This window comes from Osmerus mordax, chromosome 10 (genome assembly GCF_038355195.1).
Source record: "Osmerus mordax isolate fOsmMor3 chromosome 10, fOsmMor3.pri, whole genome shotgun sequence".
Lineage (NCBI taxonomy): Eukaryota > Metazoa > Chordata > Actinopteri > Osmeriformes > Osmeridae > Osmerus > Osmerus mordax.
The window spans coordinates 18,320,163-18,342,688 of NC_090059.1; the positions used below are offsets into that span (position 1 = coordinate 18,320,163).

Genomic DNA, 22,526 nt, shown 5'->3' on the forward strand with positions numbered 1-22,526 from the left:
AGCTTCAACCTCTGCCACCTCTTTTTCTTTTTTCTTCCCTACCCCAGATAGATCCTGTTGCAGAGTCAGAGGTGATTGAGACGTGCAGTTATCAGACCAGTTATGCCATGGCTCACACACACACACACACTTTGGGCAGTTGAATAATAATTTGTATATTTTATTACAGCATTGGGATCATAAAATGCCCCTTTTCCCACAACTCACAAAACGCTCAACATTGATCCACATCTCCTAAAAGGAAATGTTCACCCTACAGTCCTCTGACAAGCAGATCCAATGCTGATCATTGTTCGATATCTACCGACTTTACAAATGTACATTTCCACAGAGAGATCCAGAGGGAGTCCAGCCCAGGGGAGGGTTCAGCTCTGGGCCCGGATGTTGTCCCAGACCCGGACCACGTCGGGGTGGTCGTGCAGGGCTTCCAGCAGAGCAGATGCTGCCCTCAGCTGGTCGGGGGGAAGAACTGCAGGGCTGTGGGACACAAACTCCATCCCGGACGACTGGGTGGAGACTCCCAGCTCCTCCAGAGACGCCCGGACATGCTTCATCTCCGACACGTCACACACAAACTGGGAGGAGAGGATCACCAGGAGGTCAGATACACACTCTGGGACTGAGACACAGCTGAGAAAAGTATGTCTGTAGCAGGCTCCTCCCCCTCTACCCCACCTGTAGCAGGCTCCTCCCCCTCTTCCCCACCTGTAGCAGGCTCCTCCCCCTCTTCCCCACCTGTAGCAGGCTCCTCACCCTCTACCCCACCTGTAGCAGGCTCCTCCCCCTCTACCCCACCTGTAGCAGGCTCCTCCCCCTCTACCCCACCTGTAGCAGGCTCCTCCCCCTCTACCCCACCTTTAGCAGGCTCCTCCCCCTCTTCCCCACCTGTAGCAGGCTCCTCCCCCTCTACCCCACCTGTAGCAGGCTCCTCCTCCTCTTCCCCACTTGTAGCAGGCTCCTCCCCCTCTACCCCACCTGTAGCAGCGGTCTCTCTTCCTCATCCTCGGTCTCCTGGACGTCTTCAGCCCCCGCCTCGATGGCCAGCTCCAGAGCCCGGTCCGATGACACGCCCTCCCCCGCAGCCGTCACCACGCCCTTTCTGTCGAAATTGTGACGAGCCCCGTCACTCAGAACCCCTCTGCAGACACAGGAACACTCTTAGCTACACACATTACAGATAGGTCTGCCCCGCCCCCGCCCCCGCCCCCAGCCCCCGCCCCAGCCCCCGCCCTGACCCGTGCTTGTTGAGAGCGTGTTTCAGCTCCTGGGTGCTGCGTGTGCTGTTGTCTGTGAGGACCTGGATGAGCAGCTGGCAGCCTCCAGGACCCCTGGCCTCATACGTGCTCTGAGTCCCTGCCTTGGCCTTCTCCTGGACCACACACACAAACCAGAACCACACACGCCACACAGAGCATTTGAATGTTTTCATTTAGCAGACATCATTGCACAACATACAAATAGTGCACATAGAAAGTACAGCAGAAAATCAAGGATCAGAAGTTCGATTTTTCAGTGGTCAGATCCAAGGAACGGTCAGTTGTTACCAGGTTTTACTAGGCTGACCCTCGGGCTTTACTAGGCTGACCCTCGAGACAATAATAATGTGTTCATTAAGCAGATGGTTTCATCCAAGTCCAAATAGATTAGATGTCACCCAGCTGATCCCTGGGAGACCTGAACACAGTGAACTTACCGCTCCTTTGATGGCCGCTTCTATCGACGCTTTGGGCATGTTTTTGCTCCGACACTGTTCCACAATGTGGGCCAGATTTACGTTGAAGTCCGGGTTAGTACCGCCATCTGCGCCAAATAAAACACACGTTTGGGGATCTCAATAACCTCTGCAGTAGCATTTCAGTCGCAGTGGAGCTGGTAGACGGTGTGAGGATCAGTCAAGGCGTACCTTTCACAGCTATCTTTATCATCAAGTTAAACTTCATGAACATCCGACTTCGTGCTGCATCTTTCGGCCCTTTAATGTTTTTCACCTTAGACCACTTGTTGTGGCCCGCACAGAAGTTATGGCACAGGTGTAGAGTTCTAAGAGGATAGGTTGTCCACGGGGAACATGGACCAGGCACCGGGCGTTCTAGACGGACCGGATAAATCCTCGCGCCAGTGCGAGGGGCTGTCGCGACATGACAGCGGGGACGCAGATGCCGCAAACCTCGCAGCAACACTCCCCCTGCCATTGCCCTTGAGTTGGAAGATATAAGATCAAACACATATTGACACTGACAATCAATATATGTCATACCCAGACAGATGCCCGAGTGAGAATAATATCAACACTGTGAATATGGTAGAGTAAAAAACGTAATTAGCCAACTAACGGATCGGTATTAGCAGTACGATTTCGATAGAATAGCTGTCTACAGTAGCTGGCTTCCTAAATTGAATTGGAGAGACGATCCTTATGGTAGTTTGCACTGAAGTAGTTTGCACTTACGTGCAAATACATGTTTTGAGTTGTAATTATAGCGCGAACGAACAGGATATGAATGGAAGGTTTCCATGAACTCACAGTATGTCTTGAGACCATGCAGCAGTCGCTGTCCTTTAAGATGAAATATGCACTTCCTGGTTCCAAATGTCACAATTCTGCCTTTCAAAATAAAGGTCTGTGTGCCTTTGATTCTTCTTAATTCTTTATTTTCTTTGCCACAAGGGGGAGACAAACAACTAATGTACGTCAAGCAGGTCAGTGAGATAATGGTGCATCATTGGCAGCATTTAGATAAATACTTAATAATGATTTTATATGAAAAAGGCGTATTAATAATGGAAACACTTAAAGCAAACATGTATATTGTTTAATAGTTGTGATGTAGAGAGAGACAAAGAGAAGGAGAGAGAGAGAAAGAAATTTTACCAGAAGACAACTTTGTTACAGAGTAAAGAGATTAGAGAGGTAGAACAGTAAAATAAACTGGAGAAGATGCTTTCTCTTCTTTCTGGAAAGAGCAACAATCTGTCCCCTTCTCTCTCTCTCCCCCCCCTCTCTCTTTCTCTCTCCCCTTGTCTCCCCCTCTCCCCCACCTTCCCCTCTCTCTACCTTTCCCCTCCCTCCTCCCTCTCTCCCCTTACCATCTCCCTCTCTCACCCTGTCCTTCTCTTCCCCTCTCCCTCCCTCCTCCCCCCAGAAGGCCTGTTCCTCTCCAGTGAGCTGAAGGAGGCAGTCTCCTCCCCTCAGCAGCACAGCACCAGGAGTCACTCTCGCCCGAGAGCCCTCACCGCTCGCTTTTTTAAAAAGAAGATTTTGTGACGGTTATCAGACGTGTAACACCTAATATGTTATGGATGTTCTCTTACCTTGGTTAGAACACCTAGCGAATGCAAGCCATCGTCTTGTCCAGCTTTTAGTGAGCCAGGAGCTGGAGACCTCCAGGAACATTAGACCTCCAGGAACAGCAGACCTCCAGGAACAGCAGACCTCCAGGAACAGCAGACCTCCAGGGGCAGGGATGAGACGTGTTGCTGGGGAGAAACACTCACTGTCTCGGGCAGTGGCTTCCCTGGCAGCGCCCTAAGAAAGGATCCATCATCTGAAGGCGTCTGTGTGATTTAAAGTTCCAGTCAAAACGACTTGGAGAAGTCATGTGTCCTGTGAGGACATGTGTGTTTGTCGTGCTCGGCTATGTGCTGATCTCAGCCAGCGCTCTGGTGAGTTTCTGTTCTACAAACATATTATAAATATATTGACGTGTGTGTGATGAGCTGGTGTGTGTCTGACAGTGGCGAAAATCTGCTATCAACTTTGGGAGGGACAATTATATGACATTTTCTTAAGAGCAATACCTGAGGGGGACACCAAAATTACTGCTGTAACACATAGCACATTTAAAAAAGCACCACTGTGTCCATAATCAGCTAATTATATTATTAATTTATTGAAATTACATAGTTATGTTTACAGTGATTTATTGGGGGGGACAAATCATATTTTTCCCAGGATGGGGGGGTCGTGTCCCCCCTGCCCCCCCGGGATTTCCGCCTCTGGTGTCTGACATGCTACTGTATGTAGTTCATGCAGCCAACTGTTCCACGTTGCTTAAAGAGAGCGATCCTTACTGACCCTAACCCTCCTGAACTGTGACATACCCTCCCTGAAGAAGTGGGAAAAATGGTTCATCCTGACACCGGAGTGTGCGGCGTCTCAGAAACATGAAACACTGTGGACTCAGTCATGTGACCAACGTAATAGTATTATAATTGTTATATATATAAATATATATATATACACAATTTTGTATTGTAAAAGTAGTTACTGTTTACAATAGTTTGTGTACTGGCATTGTTCTCCTGGTCTGTTCTCCATCACAGGTCCTCCATCACTCTCACCAGCAGTACATCAGTGAGCAGTGACAGGGTTGCTCTGCTCTGCGTTACTGTGTGATCAATATCTCTGTGTTGGGGAGAAGATGGCCCTGTACAGCCTCACACCAGACACCGTGGTTACTAGAGGTCTGCCTGACCTGTTTCTACAGGGAAAGACGAATACAGTCTGAGCCCAGACTAGCTGCAATGACTGGTCGTGTTTTCAGAGTTCATTCATCTATAATAAACACCTGAAAGTCATTCCTTATTATTCTATCAAACTACCAAAAACTTAACCCAACCTATAACACTTCAGCAAGTGGAAGAAAAACGTTTTGAACCAGTCAGATGTTGTACAACTGAGTTCTACCCATCCCCTATACAGCCGTGGCCAAAAGTATTGGGAGTGACATAAATTTTGTGTTTCCGAAGCTTGCTGGTCCTTGACATAAAATGACTGCTAACATCATTTCAGTAAGTCATATCATCAGCACAGGGGAAAGTGTGCACGAGTTCTAACCAGGTGAAATCACTATCATTCTGAAGGGATTTTAAGAGCATATTGCTGTAAAAGAGGGGACAATTTGCATATATAGAAAATTTTCGCCCCAAAAAAGCTAAAAAAATAAAATGAAATGTGCCTTATTGTATTCCAGTATTCTATAGAAACATGTGAAAACATTTTCCTCAAATACTGAACCAGCAAAATTTGCAAAACACAACATTTGTCATTACCAAAACATGGCCACGACTTTACTACCTGCTCTGCATCAGGTTCCTGTGAAAGCTCCCCATACAGACCTGCCTCCCAGCCCCAGCCCCTAACCTTGAACCTTGACCTCCCAGCCCCAGCCCTTAACTCTGACCCTCAACTCACAGCAACAGCCCTTGTTATTCTGTCGGCGGTCTCCATCTCCATCGAGGAGAGAGTGGAGGTCCTGGGCCAGCCATCCATAGAGTGGAGGTCCTGGGCCAGCCATCCATGCTGTGAAAAGCTCAATCAACACCACGGCATAGGCATGTCCCTCTGCAATTGTTTCCCTGTCAGCGAAAATCCCAGCAGACAAGGAGAGCAAAGACGAATTACTGCTTTGTATTGATCGGAGAGGACTTCATTATTGAATGCCAATGGGTGTTCAGAGAGTGTCAGAGGATTTATAGCGTGTTATCAGCTAACAGATGAGCGCTGTGTGGGGCACGGGGTAGTCAAGGCCTTGTGGATAGAGCTATAGAGGTCTGAATGGAGTTGTAGAGGTCTGGATAGAGCTGTAGAGGTCTGGATAGAGCTGAGGTCTCCAGCGTTCAGCGGTGATGTGGGTTCCTCCAGCATCGACACACACAGCTCCTCCAGAGCTGAGCAGCTGCATCAGAGAGGTGGAAGTATTCTGTCATGTTTACTCTTGTACAGTACTATGTATCTTAGACACACACATACCACACTCATACTGTACACGTGCCCCCCCACACACACACCGTTTGCCAGAGCACACTCAGGCAGCATGGGGCAGTATGAGGTGTCTGTGTTGATGTTGGCCTTGCAGTTGGCCTTGCAGCCAACCTCAGAGAAAGCTGATACCGCAGTATTAAGGGATGTGTCGTCTATGACACATCCCATAACGGTACGGAGGAGGGGTCGTTCTTGTGAATGTGAATGAAAAGAATGTGTTATCACATGTCTTAGTTTATGAGTAGTTTCAGACAAAAGTGAAACAGTGCAGCGTTGTGTTTAGCTAGTGTGGGGGTAGCCCTGAGAGGACTGGGAAACACATCTTGACAGACACAAAAAACACTAAGCACACAGGGAGGACTGGGAAACTGAGTTCCCCACTGTGAAGATGACGTAGCTGCTGAAACTATGCATCACTGGTGAAGCCAACCTCTCTCTCACTCACTCACTCACTCACTCACTCTCTCACTCTCTCACTCTCTCACTCTGTTAACAATGATGGGCTCCCTCACTCTCCTATCCCTCACTTCCACCTTCTCGCTCTCTTTTTCTCTGACTTTCTCTAACCCAACCTCTGACCCTCTCTGTCACTCTGTCTCTCTCTCTTTTTCTGTCCCTTCCCCTCCCCCTCCCCCCCCCGTCTCCCTACCTCCACCTAGCCATCCAGGTGTGAGGGCTAGCTGCATCTTTGCTAGTTCTGCAGTGTGGTTGTGAAATGTTCGAGGGACACATAGCTGCTTGTGGGGCTCTGAGCCCCCGGCAGCCTCCGTCGCTGTGAGGCCAGGGCGCCCGGCAGCCTCCGTCGCTGTGAGGCCAGGGCGCCCGTGCGGCCGCAGCGGTCTGGCGCTGGAACAGGGGCTAGCGCCGGCTCGCCACATTCCACACCTCTGAGCGAGCAGTACACCTGGAAGCATCACATCGTCCGGCAGGCAGACTAATGACAAAGACTCCTGACCTCTGAGCATTCAACCGAGGCTCTAGATCAGGACGTGGGTCTGGTTCTAGGGCGTGGGGCTGGTTCTAGAACAGGGCGTGGGTCTGGTTCTAGATCAGGACATGGGTCTGGTTCTAGGGCGTGGGTCTGGTTCTAGAACAGGGCGTGGGTCTGGTTCTAGGGCGTGGGTCTGGCTTTGGATAAAAGCGTCTGCTAAATGAATAAATGTAGTGCGTGGGTGTGGTTCTAGAAAAGGACGTGGGGCTAGTTCTAGAACAGGGCGTGGGTCTGGTACTAGGACGTGGGTCTGGTTTTAGAACAGGACGTGGGTCTGGTTCTAGAACAGGGCGTGGGTCTGGTTCTAGAACAGGATGTGGGTCTGGTTCTAGAACAGGGAGTGTGACCGTGTGTGTGTTACCATGTATGTGTGACTGTGTGTGTGACTGTGTGTGGGTGACTGTGTGTGGAGTCTGTCTCAGCAGAATGGTCTCTCGTCCTCCCAGATCGACTCAGATGATGTCATCACCCGTGATGAGCAGATCTACCTCCTGATTGGAGCGCGAGCCAGGTGTGAGAGGAGAATACGGGCGCAGCTGGACCAGATGAAAGGTGTGTGCGCGCGTGTGTGTGTGTAAACCTCAGACTAGACACAACAGAAAGGGTTCAATATCCTGAAGACGTGCATCATGATAGCAGATCTTTAGATGTCAAGGGAACAACAGAAAAGCCATGTCCTGTGAGCATGTGCTGATAAGGAATGTCTGACGGACGTAACTATAGAAACCCCAGGTTCAGACCTCAGACGAAAAAACACTAAATGTTTTAATTTGGCTGTTCTAAAAATCTAATATCTAATGTCCCAGAGCAGATGATTTCTGTCCAGGTCTGTGTATCGATACAAGCACATGACTTAATCTGTTATACTTCAGTGTTTTCACCTGAATATCCTACTAGATAAACACTAATATAGATCAATTGACCGATCTTCATGATTATGAAAGAGACAACACCTAAATACAAAGATTTTCCAGTCAAAGAAAGAGTGTCCACAAAGATAGCTTATTCAAGCTGCTAGAACATGTGCAACTATTTACCACTTGGGGGCCAAATATTAATCGCTGGCCTAAAGCAGTATCATGTATATCTGTGTGTTGACGCGCGTGTGTGTGTGACAGAAGGGAGCTGTGTGTCAGAGTGGGACGGGATCATCTGCTGGCCTGGAGGGCAGGCGGGGAAGCTGGTCTCTGTGTCATGTCCCCAGTACATCTACGACTTCAACCACAGAGGTGAGTCTAAGAACCTCTACCACAGGTGTGAGACTGTGTGTGTGTGTGTGTGATAGACTGTGTGTGTGTGTGTGCTCCCTAGGTCAGGCCTACAGACAGTGTGCTGTGTCGGGGGACTGGGAACAGGTGCCCTCCATCAACCGTACCTGGGCCAACTACACAGAGTGCACTGCTTACCTGGCATCCAACCACAGGAGCCAGGAGGAGGTGGGGCAGCGAGCGTGTGTGTGCGTGCAGTGTGCGAATTATACAATGACAATCGGGGGGGTCAACTCAGTGCCCCCCTGCCTTTTTGGGGGGTATTAGATAGTTAACTTGCCTTTCTTGAACTTTCTCACAACGCGGAACGTACCGCTACGTAGCTACACTGAGGTGATTGAACCAGCACACTGTCTGGTCACTCGCGCTGTTTGTTGAGTTGTATTGGGCACTTGACACTCATGCTGTGTTTATTGAGTGAATTTTGACTAGATGGCAGTCACTGTAATACTGTGTGTGATATTTCCTGCCATAAAGTCAACATTTATGTGTATTGCCTGTTACTGAATGAATATGGTAAATATATTGTAATATTTACGATTACAGGTAAGAACGATATATAAATGTATCGACCCCCCCCGACCTGTGGTTTTTACCTCTTGGAGGGGTCCGAGCCTTAATCGGGGGGGTCAGACCCCCCCAAACCCCCACGTAATTCGCACACTGTGTGCGTGTCTGTGTGTGCGTGTCTGTGTGTGCGTGGAAGTGAGACAGACAGGGAGAGAGAATGTGAGACTATTTGCACTGTTTGTCACTTCCAAGAATGTGTTTCCCCCCAAGCGACACTGTCAGGAATTGTCTTCTTGACACCACTTGACATTTAAACTCTGTGGAATTCATCTGGCAGAAGTCTGCTCAAGGCCTGTTAGGAGCCAAACCCTGGCAAAAAGGGCAAAGGTTCACAGGATTTTTTTTTTTTTTACAAATAATTCCACTCAAACATAATCCCCCACACACACACACACACAACCACCCCCCCCCCACACACACACACAATAACGTATTCCCACACACCCCTTCGCACAAACAACCTTACACGCACACGTGTATTGTGTGTCTACAGGAGGTGTTTGAGCGGCTTCATCTGATGTATACCATAGGGTACTCCTTCTCCCTGGTCTCTCTGCTGGCAGCTGTTGCCATCCTCTGCTACTTCAAGTAAGAAGCCTCTCCTCTGTTTAAACATACCTCTGTTAACTCATCACAAGTCTGATCATTCACGTACAATCAGTTCAGTGTGAGAGTTGTGTGTGTGTGTGTGTGTGTGAGAGAGTGTGTGTGGTTGTGTGAGAGTGTGTGTGGTTGTGTGTGTATTTGTGTGTGCATTTGTGAGGTTGTGTGTGTGAAGTTGTTTGTGTGTGAGTGCGTGTGAGAGTGTGTGTGTGTGTGTAGCTCTATGCAGCCGCAGGCTCTGGGTTCTAATCTGCTCTGGAATCTGTTCTTAACCCTGGACTGTTGAAGCTTCTTGTTCACGAGTTGTCTCAGGCAGAGGGCCATGTCCGAGGCAGGGAGGGCTGGTTGGAGAAAATTTTGAGGCGTGTAAATCTCTCTCCTCTCTTTTGTTTTCTGTTTGTCTCCGTGTCTCTGTGTCCCTTCTCCTCCAGGCGTCTCCACTGCACCAGGAACTACATCCACATCCACCTCTTCACCTCCTTCATGTGTCGTGCAGTCAGCATCTTCGTGAAGGACGCCGTGCTCTACGCTGTGACTGACGAGGCTGACAACCAGGACCTGCAGCCCAGGCCCTACCTGGTAGATACTCCCTGGTCTCACCCCCCCCCCCTGGTCTCGCTCTCCCTGGTCTCGCTCTCCCTGGTCTCGCTCTCCCTGGTCTCGCTCTCCCTGGTCTCGCTCTCCCTGGTCTCGCTCTCCCTGGTCTCTGATTTGTGTAACCCTGGGACGTATGGGGTATTCTGTGATGTCATGTTTGATGTCATCAGGTGGGCTGCAAGGTGGCGGTGACTCTGTTCCTGTATTTCCTGGCGACCAATCACTACTGGATCCTGGTGGAGGGGCTGTACCTGCACAGCCTCATCTTCATGGCCTTCCTCTCAGACAAGAACTACCTGTGGGCTCTCACCATTATCGGCTGGGGTGAGCCAGAGAGTGACTACTGATTCAGCGGTTTATTGACTGATGGGGCTGACTGATTGTTCGCTTGGCTGATTGGTTTACTGAAAGTGATTAGAAGAGAGACGCTTCACTGGTTTATGTGAGTGGTCCCTGGTGTCTGGAGGAGGGGGATGATTGATGTTCTCCTAACCTGTCTTCCGCCCCCCGCCTCTCCCCGCCCCTCCTCGTCCCCCGCCCCTCCTCGTCCCCCGCCTCTCCCCGCCCCTCCTCGTCCCCCGCCCCTCCTCGTCCCCCGCCTCTCCCCGCCCCTCCTCGTCCCCCGCCCCTCCTCGTCCCCCGCCCCTCCTCGTCCCCCGCCCCTCCTCGTCCCCCGCCCCTCCTCGTCCCTCCTCGTCCCCCGCCCCTCCTCGTCCCCCGCCCCTCCTCGTCCCCCGCCCCTCCTCGTCCCCCGCCCCTCCTCGTCCCCCGCCCCTCCTCGTCCCCCGCCCCTCCTCGTCCCCCGCCCCTCCTCGTCCCCCGCCCCTCCTCGCCCCTCCTCGTCCCCCGCCCCTCCTCGTCCCCCGCCCCTCCTCGTCCCCCGCCCCTCCTCGTCCCCCGCCCCTCCTCGTCCCCCGCCCCTCCTCGTCCCCCGCCCCTCCTCGTCCCCCGCCCCTCCTCGTCCCCCGCCCCTCCTCGTCCCCCGCCCCTCCCTGACAGGTGTGCCAGCGGTGTTTGTGTCCATCTGGGTCAGCGCCCGGGCGTCGCTTGCAGACACACAGTGAGTCCCTCTAAGGTTAGCTGCTCTTACAGTGAGTCACTCTAGGGTTAGCTTCTCTTACACAAGTGACAAAACGTATTTTCACAATATTCACAAACACACTCTCACGGTGTCTGTCCTGTGCGAAGGTGTTGGGACATCGGTGCAGGAAACCTGAAGTGGATCTACCAGGTTCCCATCCTGGCAGCCATTGTGGTGAGAGACTGTTTCAAACACAGCTAACACATCTGTAGTTTCAGATAAACTAAAGGAAACATTAAACTGTTTACTAAACCAAGGCAGCCGTTTTTCCTCTATTTGATTTCAAACTACAGCTGTTTCCTGTAGATGATTTGAAACTACAACTGTTTCCTGTAGGTGAACTTCTTCCTTTTTCTGAACATCATCCGGGTTCTGGCCTCCAAGCTGTGGGAGACGAACACTGGAACCCTGGACCCTAGACAGCAGTACAGGTGAGGTCCTCACACACACACACACACACCTGTGAGTCGAGCAAAAAGTGCAACGTCAAACAATTCCATGGCTGCAGTCTCTCACGAGACAGTGGTCCAACATGGAGGACCTGTTGTAATGTAAAGACGTAGTTGTTGCTGAAAGTGCCTCCCGCCTGCAGGAAGCTGCTCAAGTCCACCCTGGTGCTGATGCCTCTGTTCGGGGTTCACTACATGGTGTTCATGGCCCTGCCCTACACACACGTCTCCAGCCTGCTCTGGCAGGTGCAGATGCACTACGAGATGTTCTTCAACTCCTCTCAGGTCACACACACATACTATACACACACATACTATACACACACACACATACTATACACACACATACTATACACACACACACATACTATACACACACACATACTTCACAGAAATAAAATAATTTCTTGATGGAGAAAATGTACCTTTCTGGTCTTTCAGGGGTTCTTTGTGGCATTCATCTACTGTTTCTGCAATGGAGAGGTGAGTCAATCTGAGATGTTGCTTTGCACTGTGTCTGGTAGCTGAAAGGTGGTTACTTTACACTGTGTCTGGTGAATACAGGCCTTCCTCTCCTCTGATTGGCCCAGGTGCAGGCAGAGGTGAGGAAGGCGTGGCTAAGGCGGAGCCTGGCTCTGGACCTGAAGCCCAAGACCCGCATGACGAGCAGCTGCTACTACGGGGGCATGATGTCACACACCACCACCCACAGCGTCACCCTCACCGTGGCCAATCCCAGAGGACTTCCTGCCAATGGGGGCGGGGCCGGAGGGGCTGGGGGCGGGGCCAGACGCCTTGCCTCCCTCCACCCCTTCACCAACCTGCCGGGGTGCATCCCCCGGGACCCAGAGTCCCCCAGCGGCCCACAGGAAGTTACCCTGAGGAGGCCTGGGGTGGGGGGTGGGGCTAATGGAGGTGTTAGCGAAGGGGGCGGGGCTAATGGAGGGGACAGGGCTAGCGGAGGAGGTGGGACTAGCGGAGGGGGCGGGGCTAATGGAGTGGGCAGGGCCAACGCAGGCGTCCTGATGAAGGGGGAACCCCCAGAGCTGTCAGGCAGTGAGGGCCGCAGGAGCACCCAGTCTCTCAAGGAGCTGGAGACCATGCTGTGATCCGTCTACATCCCACCCTACTGGAGGACATGTGACCTGGAGACAGTCTACATCCCACCCTACTGGAGGACATGTGACCTTTTGTCCGTGCAGTCTGTCACCTACGTCCACCATGGGGTTATTGATCTTCAGGTCCTCGTCGAGGCATCGTCATAGCAACGTTGCAGAGTTGAGGGGGGGGGGGGGTTGACCTGCCAGAGCAGCTATGCTGGGACCCAGGTCGTGTCGTCACGCCATCAACACGTCACGCTACATGTGTTTACATGCTTCCCCTCCTGCGGGTGTCAAATCCTGTGTGTCTCCATGTGGAAATGTTGGTTCACCTTTGTCCTGCATCATGTTTGACTCTGCTGTTGTGTAAATATCTGGTATATCCGTTTCTACGTTGTAACTGTGTGCTCTTCTATGCTGTCATCCTAACAGGAACAGGAGTTCAATAATGTAAAAGTTTTGCAACCATGTCAAGATTTGGTAAAATGTGTGTTTATTTTGTTAAAAGTGTTTAACAATATCATGTCTTATGTGGAGTGATGTGCTTAAGCTGTGGATGTTTGCAACTGTAGTAGAATGTTCTAGAGGGGTCGGAGGGAGGGATGAAATGCATGGCAAAATAAAGATCAATTTACTCGTTTGTAAAAAACAAACAAAAATAAATAAATTGTTTGTGAAGTTGTGATTTTAAAGTGACTTTAATAATTTAAGAAGCCTACTCAAAGGCAGAGTAGAGTAGAGTAGAGTAGAATAGAGCAGAGACCAGGCGCGTGTGTAGATGTGAAGACAGTCCAGATCAAACCACACCAGAGTGTCCTAACCCTGTCCTGCTCAGAGAGGAGGTGACCTAACCCTGTCCTGCTCAGAGAGGAGGTGACCTAACCCTGTCCTGCTCAGAGAGGAGGTGACCTAACCCTGTCCTGCTCAGAGAGGAGGTGACCTAACCCTGTCCTGCTCAGAGAGGAGGTGTCCTAACCCTGTCCTGCTCAGAGAGGAGGTGACCTAACCCTGTCCTGCTAAGAGAGGAGGTGACCTAACCCTGTCCTGCTCAGAGAGGAGGTGACCTAACCCTGTCCTGCTCAGAGAGGAGGTGACCTAACCCTGTCCTGCTCAGAGAGGAGGTGACCTAACCCTGTCCTGCTCAGAGAGGAGGTGACCTAACCCTGTCCTGCTCAGAGAGGAGGTGACCTAACCCTGTCCTGCTCAGAGAGGAGGTGACCTAACCCTGTCCTGCTCAGAGAGGAGGTGACCTAACCCTGTCCTGCTCAGAGAGGAGGTGACCTAACCCTGTCCTGCTTAGAGAGGAGGTGACCTAACCCTGTCCTGCTCAGAGAGGAGGTGACCTAACCCTGTCCTGCTAAGAGAGGAGGTGACCTAACCCTGTCCTGCTCAGAGAGGAGGTGTCCTAACCCTGTCCTGCTCAGAGAGGAGGTGACCTAACCCTGTCCTGCTCAGAGAGGAGGTGACCTAACCCTGTCCTGCTAAGAGAGGAGGTGACCTAACCCTGCTCAAAGAGGAGGTGACCTAACCCTGTCCTGCTCAGAGGAGGCCACACCCCCCACAACGCGGCTCAGATTAGACCTGCTTGACTTTGGGTCCAGTCCAGAGAGGGGGATGGCTCTACCACTGAGCTATACCCATCCCCATGCTCTACCACTTAGCTGCACCCATCCCCATGTTCTACCACTGAGCTGCACCCATCCCCATGTTCTACCACTGAGCTATACCCATCCCCATGCTCTACCACTGAGCTATACCCATCTCCATGTTCTACCACTGAGCTATACCCATCCCCATGCTCTACCACTGAGCTATACCCATCCCCATGCTCTACCACTGAGCTATACCCATCCCCATGTTCTACCACTGAGCTATACCCATCCCCATGTTCTACCACCTAGCTGTACCCATCCCCATGCTCTACCACTGAGCTACACCCATCCCCATGCTCTACCACTGAGCTATACCCATCCCCATGCTCTATCACTGAGCTTCACCCATCCCCATGGAAAGAGTGAAGAGGCTGATGAGCCAGTAGATGGTTGAAGGGGTGGATGGATAGAAAGATAGATCGATAAGTGGACAAATGACTCATGGATGGATGGATAGTAAATCGACCTGTTCAAACGCAGCGCAGTAAAAGTCTTAAACGTCTTCTAATATAAACTCACATGTGGTTAACGCTTTCTCTCTCACATACGTACACACACTCTTCTTGTCGTCAGAGATGGGAAGTAACAAAGTACAAAAAACTGTACTGTACTTTAGATTTTCTGGTATCAGTAGCTACTTCACAATTAATTTCTGAAAACTTTTTACTTTCACTCCTTAAATGTTTTACACAAATATTTGTACTTTCTGCTTCTTACATTTACAATCCAAAATTGTTAATTTAGTTTTAATCTGTATTTGGTGGCATTATCAATATTATTTATTGTCATTGCAAGCCTTTTTAAATATCCTGGCTATCACACACACACACACACAACAAACGTAAGCTAGGCTACGAAGCTACCATGGAGCAAGGCAGAAGGCAACAAGAAGAATGGCTAATGTTATGGATGAGACAGAGGGAGTTAGTGATGTGGACATGACTGAGAATAGACACATTCCTGATCACCCATGGCCATTCATGAGGGAGATGTTCGAAATTGTCTGCGTCAAAAAGGATTCCTGGCGAATAGTGTATTTTTGTATTCATGTATTAATATGATGTGAGGTCCAGTTACCAGCGTTACACTGAAACGGGTAGTAGTAATGATTACTTTTTATTTAAGTATGTCAGAGTGTAGTCAGTACTTCAACGTTTTACCAGTCTTTTTAAACATGAGTTTTTGTACTTCTACTTGAGTGAAGGATGTGTGTACTTTTGCCATCTCTGCTTGTCGTGAGGAGCAGAAGCATTCCAAGCAGCTGACTCTCTTCCTGGACCTGAGAGATGCCCCCTCTTCCTCTGCTGTCAAATATTGACCTCTACGTTATACTGAATGTTGACCCAGGCTGCGGTTGGAAAAATACGTCTTCTGCTCCACTTCTCTGTTCTCCCCTTCCTCTGCGGTGTAATTCTGTTACAACTACAGCGCACAATACAGACTTGTTTTAATGTTTGTTCCGCAAACTTAAAGATTAAAGAAGTCTAGTCCTTTGAGTTACTGGTGCCAGCACAATAACCTATTTGTTTTTAAAACATGCAGCCAAGTATTATTTAGACACACACACCTAGCCGGCTGTTGACATGACTGTAGGGAACCTGGAGGTGAAAGGCCTCAAACCTTCCATCCCTGAGCCCTCCTGCCCCAAACGGTCTCACAACACTGTCTAGAATTTCACATGAGGACCCGAGGACCTAGAGACACCGAGCCAGTCTGCAGAGCTGGATTGTTGACCCTCAGGCCCACACAACATGACTAAGATTAATAACAACACAAAATGGTGGTAGAAGACAGATAAAAATAGAAGTTTTTCAACACATGGACGATGCTGCCGAGAGCCAGGACACACCTCAGCCCACGAGAGGGTGAGCTGAGCTGAGCTGGTGGGAATCTGACACACCTCAGCCCACGAGAGGGTGAGCTGAGCTGAGGAGGTGGGAATCTGAAGATTCCAAATCTGTTGAGTTTAACCGTTTGAATTTGATGGGGGACTAAATATCAGTTCTCTGTTCAGATGTGATTATGGTGACTGATTATTCTTAAATTTTTATATTGTATATTTAAGGACTGCACACAATTTTTTTTGATTTGTATATGTTTACTGTATGCACCTGCCCACCAAAGTAAATTCCTTGTTTGTGTAAACTTATAAAAACTTGAGGCATTGACATCTGTTAACCCTTGTGTTATCTTCGGGTCATTCTGACCCATCAGTCATTGTGACCCACCGTCGTATTGCGACAAATTTACCTCATACAAAAACAAAGTGAAGCATTTTCTTTTAACTGTCGGGCTGTCTCAGACCCCCCACATTGGAATGGTTAAAAGAAAATTATTTTTATTTGTTTTTGTATTGGGTAAACACAACGATGGTTCGTTATGAACCTTTGGGTCATGTGACCCGAAGGCAGCACGAGGGTTAAGAGAATGTTCAAACTAAGAGACCATAAGAAGGAAGACATTTGTCCCAGAGCTGAAGCACAAAGTGCTCTTATGTTCCATGAAGGATGATAGTGAGGCAAGCTGGAGGTTTGTAAAAATGATGTTCCATGAAGGATGATAGTGAGGCAAGCTGGAGGTTTGTAAAAATGACAACAGGAAGTAATCGTGAAAGTGGTCCAGGTTCTTGGGCCACCACCGTATTTAAAAAAATGTATTTGTTATTATTTTCTTCTTATTAACATATTACAAATGTAACATGAGAAAGTAACAAACAATCAACATTGCACAACTCTTCTCAATGGTACAAATAGAAAAACACAGACCCACTAACATCGAAATAGCCAGAGGATATTACAATTAGAATAAAAGGGGATAAGATGCCGTTTACGCATTCATTTTTAATTAGTAGATTATGTTACAAGCCCTGGAAGCCTTTTGACGTGTGCATTTACATCAAATATTATAATACATCTCACACCAGGGTGAGAATTCATTCATGAAATGAAAGAAATGTGGCTTTCCACAAGACCATTTCATCTTGTGAATGTGACATTTTCCAAGTAAGACTTAACAGTTGAACGATATGCTCTTTCTATTCCATCGTCATCAACAAATCATTGTATCAGCCCCACCCAATTTAATAACTATATCAAGTTTCCTTTTAACAAAATGTTCAATCTCAACCAAAAATATCTTTGTGTAGATGCAATGAAATAAAAGATGGAAAATAAATTCTCACTATGACAGAATTCACAAGAGTAATCAATATTCAATTTAAAACGTTCCAATACGAGTTTCACAGGATAAATTCTATGCATATTTTTATACAAAACTTATTTTGTTATTAATAAAATAAAATCTGCTATTCGCCAAGCCTTGCGCCAATTTAAATCCCCAAATATGGATGACCAGAAGAATCTATCTGGGGGATATAAAACATAACATTTCCAATGTAATTATTTGAAACTTTCTTTAAGGATGTTAACATTCACAATAAATATTTGACTTCTTATACATCATGGTTAAATGTTGTCACTACAATCATTCCTAAGAAGAAATAATATATTTTTTGGTATAGCATCCATCACAATTGCAAATTCCTTAGACCTAATTTGGATTTTAAACTGAAATTGTGTATGATAACATCCATCTCTATTCATTACCTGACTGAATAAGATAATGTTATTTTTGAACCAGATCTAAAAAGAGATATGTATAAAATGTCTTTGTTATTCCAAATAAAGCATCTTCTAGGAGAAATAGTGTTTATAAGCTAATGTCCACGCCAAGAGTTCTTGCTGATGAAATCTTTCAAATTTCACTGGAATTTTGTCAATAGAATAGTTACTTTTTTTTTTTTTTTTAAAGGCCACCTACTAATTGAAACAAAGTTGGGGAAGGCGTTCCACATTTTGTCTCTCTTCTTCAAGTATTGTGTAATCCAATTAATTTTGAATACATTATTTAATGTGTCATAACTTAGTACTTCCAAACCTCCACTTTCCTTCAAATTGTATAATACCTCTTAAATAATGTGGTTTCCTTCTCTAAATAAAATCAAAAAGTAATTCGTCAACATTTTTTCACTGAGAAGTCCATCATTGCCTGGAGACCGATTATCTTTCAAACATCCAATGCAGTCCTTAATTTCTCCCAATTTTATTTCCTCATCACGAAATAATTTTAAATCCTTGTTAATATTTTGTGCTCTCCCACAACACCTCCCAAAAATGTATCCAAATCATAGTTAATTAAATTAGAGGTATAGAGATTTTTATAACATGTTGAGATATCTGCTTAGGATCCTGTGATACTGTATTGTTTATGCTTATGTTTATTTTTTCCTCGTGTCAATTTTGAATCAATGTTTGCAAAAAATATTGTTTTGTTGTTTGTTATTGGTGGCATATGAGTTCACTAAAATATGTGACTGATTAAATTCTACTTGCAATATCAACAATCTTCAAGAATAATCTCCCTCATGGCCAAGAACCTGGCCTTTAAAATTCCCTTTGAGTATGGCGACCCCTGCTGACCTATTGCTACCGTGGGCAAACCAAATGTCATTACCCCATTGACTTCTCCAAAACCTCTCGTCTTCATTACCGGCCTGCATTTCCTGCACATTTCCCTGAACTATATAAAAATAAACGCCCCACTACGCACGCCCCGCGAAGAGAACGCCCCACTACGCACGCCCCCCTACGCACGCCCCCCGAAGAGAACGCCCCACTACGCACGCCCCCCTACGCACGCCCCCCGAAGAGAACGCCCCACTACGCACGCCCCCCTACGCACGCCCCCCGAAGAGAACGCCCCACTACGCACGCCCCCCAAAGAGAACGCCCCACTACGCACGCCCCCCAAAGAGAACGCCCCACTACGCACGCCCCCCTACGCACGCCCCCCGAAGAGAACGCCCCACTACGCACGCCCCCCAAAGAGAACGCCCCACTACGCACGCCCCGCGAAGAGAACGCCCCACTACGCACGCCCCCCGAAGAGAACGCCCCACTACGCACGCCCCGCGAAGAGAACGCCCCACTACGCACGCCCCCCGAAGAGAACGCCCCACTACGCACGCCCCCCAAAGAGAACGCCCCACTACGCACGCCCCCCAAAGAGAACGCCCCACTACGCACGCCCCTCACGCCTCCTGCAGGAGGTGTAAGCCCCGGGGCCTCCTGCCTAAAGCACGTAGCTTTCCTCTTTCCCCCTGAGGCTTTCCTCTTTCCCCCTGAGAACAAAAGCAGAAAACGAGGTATAAATCCAAATTATAACAATTCCAAGTTCTGAATCACAATTATACAATATCCCCACAGCGTACAAATCCAACCCAATAGCAGCAGCCCAGCCCCCTAGCTGGACAACCACATTAGGGTGCACTAATAGGAGTCCATCAGCATGAACACCCCTCAAGGGTGACATACCTTTGTCCGAAGACTTTACTACTACCTATTGCTAGAATAAGTTCAACTATCAACATCAGTCAGTCAAGTCAAGTCGAAACTTTAAAATAAATTCAAAAGGGAAAATCTAAATTGTGGAAACCATCAGTAGTATACCTAGGATCATTGGGCGTGTCGGCTTTTGAAACACTAGACACCCTCCCCATAGGCAGGCCCACTGGGATTGATCAAATCCCCAGTGTGTGCGTTTCCAGTCCAATTGGTGAATCAACACGTCAATTTTGTAAAACAGTATAGTCCACAGAAGAAAAGTCCACCAAAATGCATGCCTAAGGTAAAAATGGAGAGATGACAAAGAGAACTACAAGGAATGCCAGTATCCAACCATTTGTAAAATGGTACTGCTATAATCGTGAACATCGCATCTAGTAGATGGGGTAGGACTACAAGATGAGAAGACTTGGAAGGAGCATCAGTGTCAAACTGTTTGTAAAAAATTGTACTACTATTAACGTAAAATCCTGTTTGCCACAGAACACTAGTAGATGGGGGTAGGGCCACAGGATATGAAGACTTGGAAAGGGCATCAGTAGGGTCATCAGTGTCAAGCTATTAGTGAAATGGTACTACCCTTACCTTGAATCCCACCCTCTGCATACAGAAAATTACTGGGGTAGAATCGTCTGCGGGGTGCCAATGGAAAACCTGGCCGGCGAGGTGGGTGGGTACAATGACACCCAAAGTGTGGAGCACAATATGCTGTGCAAGAGGACGTTTTCCAAGAGAATACATTTCTCATGGGGGAGCGAAGTGCTAGGAACCAGGCAGGCAAAAGCGTATCCTGGGGTATGGGTTTGATCACACCCCTTGGGCTAAAGGGTGATGATCAGAATCAGTCAAGGTGTAGTGCATGGGTGCATGAGTGGGGCTACCCCCCGTAAAAAACTGGGCTACGATCAAGGTCCTGAGCCCTGGACCACCACATCCTGCGTGCTGTCCCGAGTGGGACGCAGGAGGGCCGCATACTTACCGCCCACCCAAACAGACTGCTTGTTAACACCGCAAGGTTACCACAGTCTGCCCGGAGAGGGCCTGAAGAACCACTTGCCCAGACAGACTGCTTGTGATCACAGCCTGCCCAGAGTGGATCAAAGTCTCCCGCCCACCCAGACAAGCTGCCCCCGTCACAGCTTGCCCAGCGGGGGCTAAGGAGAGTGCTGGTGGAAGGGAGGTAAGATTCTAAATCTTGGAACTCCCTACAAGCTTCTACCAGCGGCTAAGGGCCTACGGGTATCAGCGGGTGACTCCTGGGAATAACCCTCTGGACCCATCAAGCTTCTACCGACGCTAACTATACCTTGGAAAAGCTCCATCTCTCATACACCAAAACCGCAGGAATCGGGGTCTGGAACCACCGAGTCAGAAGTCTGCCGAGTGATCCAGAAGTGGCCCTGATTCGTCCCAGGGAGACCCCAACCACCGGGGTAGCAAACCTGCAGTTTGTAAACCTTCAGCAGTAGAGGGCGGCAGGCGCTGGACAGCGGACATCAGACGGCACAAGAAGCATGACGCACCCCAATACAGTTAACCTGCACAGTTTAGTGTGGCCTTTTATTGTGGCCAGCCTAAGGCACACCTGTGCAGTAATCATGCTGTCTAATCAGCATCTTGATATGCCACACCTGTGAGCTGGATGGATTTTCTCGGCAAAGGAGGTGCTCACTAACACAGATTTAGACTGATTTGTGAACAATATTTGAGAGTAATAAACTTTTTGTGTTCATACAAAAGGTCTTACATCTTTGAGTTCAGCTCATGAAAAAAGGGGGCAAAAACAAAAGTGTTGCGTTTATCATTTTGGTCGGTGTAGTTTTGACGTTTGAAGCATTGAAGTCATCATTCACGTGGTTACAAGCTCCAAAACACTTTTTTCGAAACTGTACAGGCACGCTCTACGTTTGGGTACGTCATATCCTTATTTTCTATGCGGCGGTGGCCCAAAAATCTGGACCACGTTATTCCTCAAGTAATCACCAAAGTAACTTTACATGACAAAGAACGCAGTGGAGTAGGCTATGTGAACAATGCAGTATGTGTAGCTTTCGCGTATATGTACATACATGTAAGAAACCGGGGACACGTGCACACAGTACACACCAAACGAATGCAGGACACGTGTGGCAGCCATTTAGCGTATGTGTACACGTACTTAGCGGGAAGTATATTTTGGCGTTTACCTGAAAAGGTGATGTCGCACTGCTATTACAATGTAACACGGATCATGCGCCCCATCTATTGGTCAACTCGTGGAAGTACATCAGTGATATTTCTACTCTGTTCTCCTCTCCCCTCCTCCTTTCACTGTGTGAAAAAAAGTTTTAAAAGGTTTAATATATATATATATTAAAAAGGTTTAGGAACGTTGAACGAATATTTTCGAAAAAAAGTTTCGAAAGGTTAAAAAATATTTTCGGTTTGCATCATTGATGAGTAGCTTACTTGATTATGACTACTGTACTCTATTGTACTCTGCTCTGCTTTACTCAACTCTGTTCAGTGCTTCTCTGATCTCATCTCCTTTCACTGTGTGTGAAAACATATTTTCAAAAACAAATTTAGAAAGGTTGAAAGGTTTTTTTGTTTTGTTTTTTTGAAAAAAAGTTTGGAAATGTTGCAAAAATATTTTCGAAAAAGGGTTTTAAAAGGTTTAATTAATATTTTCGAAAAAAAGTTTTTAAGGGTTGAACACATTTTAGAAAATAAATAAATATGTTTGCATCATTGATGAGGACTATACTCGACTGTACTCTGCTCTGCTTAACTCTGTTTTAGGCTTCTCTGTTCTCTCCCCTCTTTTCTTCTCGAAAGTTTCGAAAGGCAGAATAAAGATTTTTTGTAAGTATTTTATGAATGAGACAGGGAGTTGGCGATGTTGATATGACTGAAAATAGAGAGATTCCTGATCACCCATGGTCATAAATGAGGGAGAATGATTATTTCATGTTAGAGCAATAGCCCCTCCAAATGTCTGTGCACATCCCTGGTCCAAAGTATGCTGCTTACTCGTCATCATATTCAGTGAGGTCATGATGATGTATTC

At 47.9% G+C, this 22,526-nt stretch overlaps 2 protein-coding genes across 2 annotated transcripts; one reads left to right on the top strand and one right to left on the bottom strand.

The window, feature by feature from the left end:
• Positions 1 to 139: 139 nt before the first annotated feature.
• LOC136950764 (translational activator of cytochrome c oxidase 1-like) lies at positions 140 to 2,574 on the bottom strand. Its single transcript, XM_067245218.1, has 6 exons — positions 2,525 to 2,574; positions 1,904 to 2,196; positions 1,694 to 1,800; positions 1,236 to 1,369; positions 976 to 1,138; positions 140 to 575 (listed from the first exon to the last, which is right to left on the bottom strand). Exons 2-6 carry the CDS (start codon positions 2,190 to 2,192, stop codon positions 366 to 368), a joined length of 903 nt encoding a protein of 300 aa, XP_067101319.1. The 5' UTR covers positions 2,193 to 2,196; positions 2,525 to 2,574; the 3' UTR covers positions 140 to 365.
• A 3,242-nt stretch (positions 2,575 to 5,816) lies between these two features.
• LOC136950071 (parathyroid hormone/parathyroid hormone-related peptide receptor-like) lies at positions 5,817 to 12,432 on the top strand. Its single transcript, XM_067244157.1, has 13 exons — positions 5,817 to 5,936; positions 7,181 to 7,307; positions 7,874 to 7,984; positions 8,067 to 8,191; positions 9,087 to 9,181; positions 9,628 to 9,775; positions 9,964 to 10,117; positions 10,793 to 10,853; positions 10,982 to 11,048; positions 11,211 to 11,305; positions 11,467 to 11,608; positions 11,765 to 11,806; positions 11,914 to 12,432. The coding sequence occupies exons 1-13, from the start codon at positions 5,817 to 5,819 to the stop codon at positions 12,430 to 12,432; spliced, it is 1,806 nt and encodes a 601-aa protein (XP_067100258.1).
• Positions 12,433 to 22,526: the final 10,094 nt, after the last annotated feature.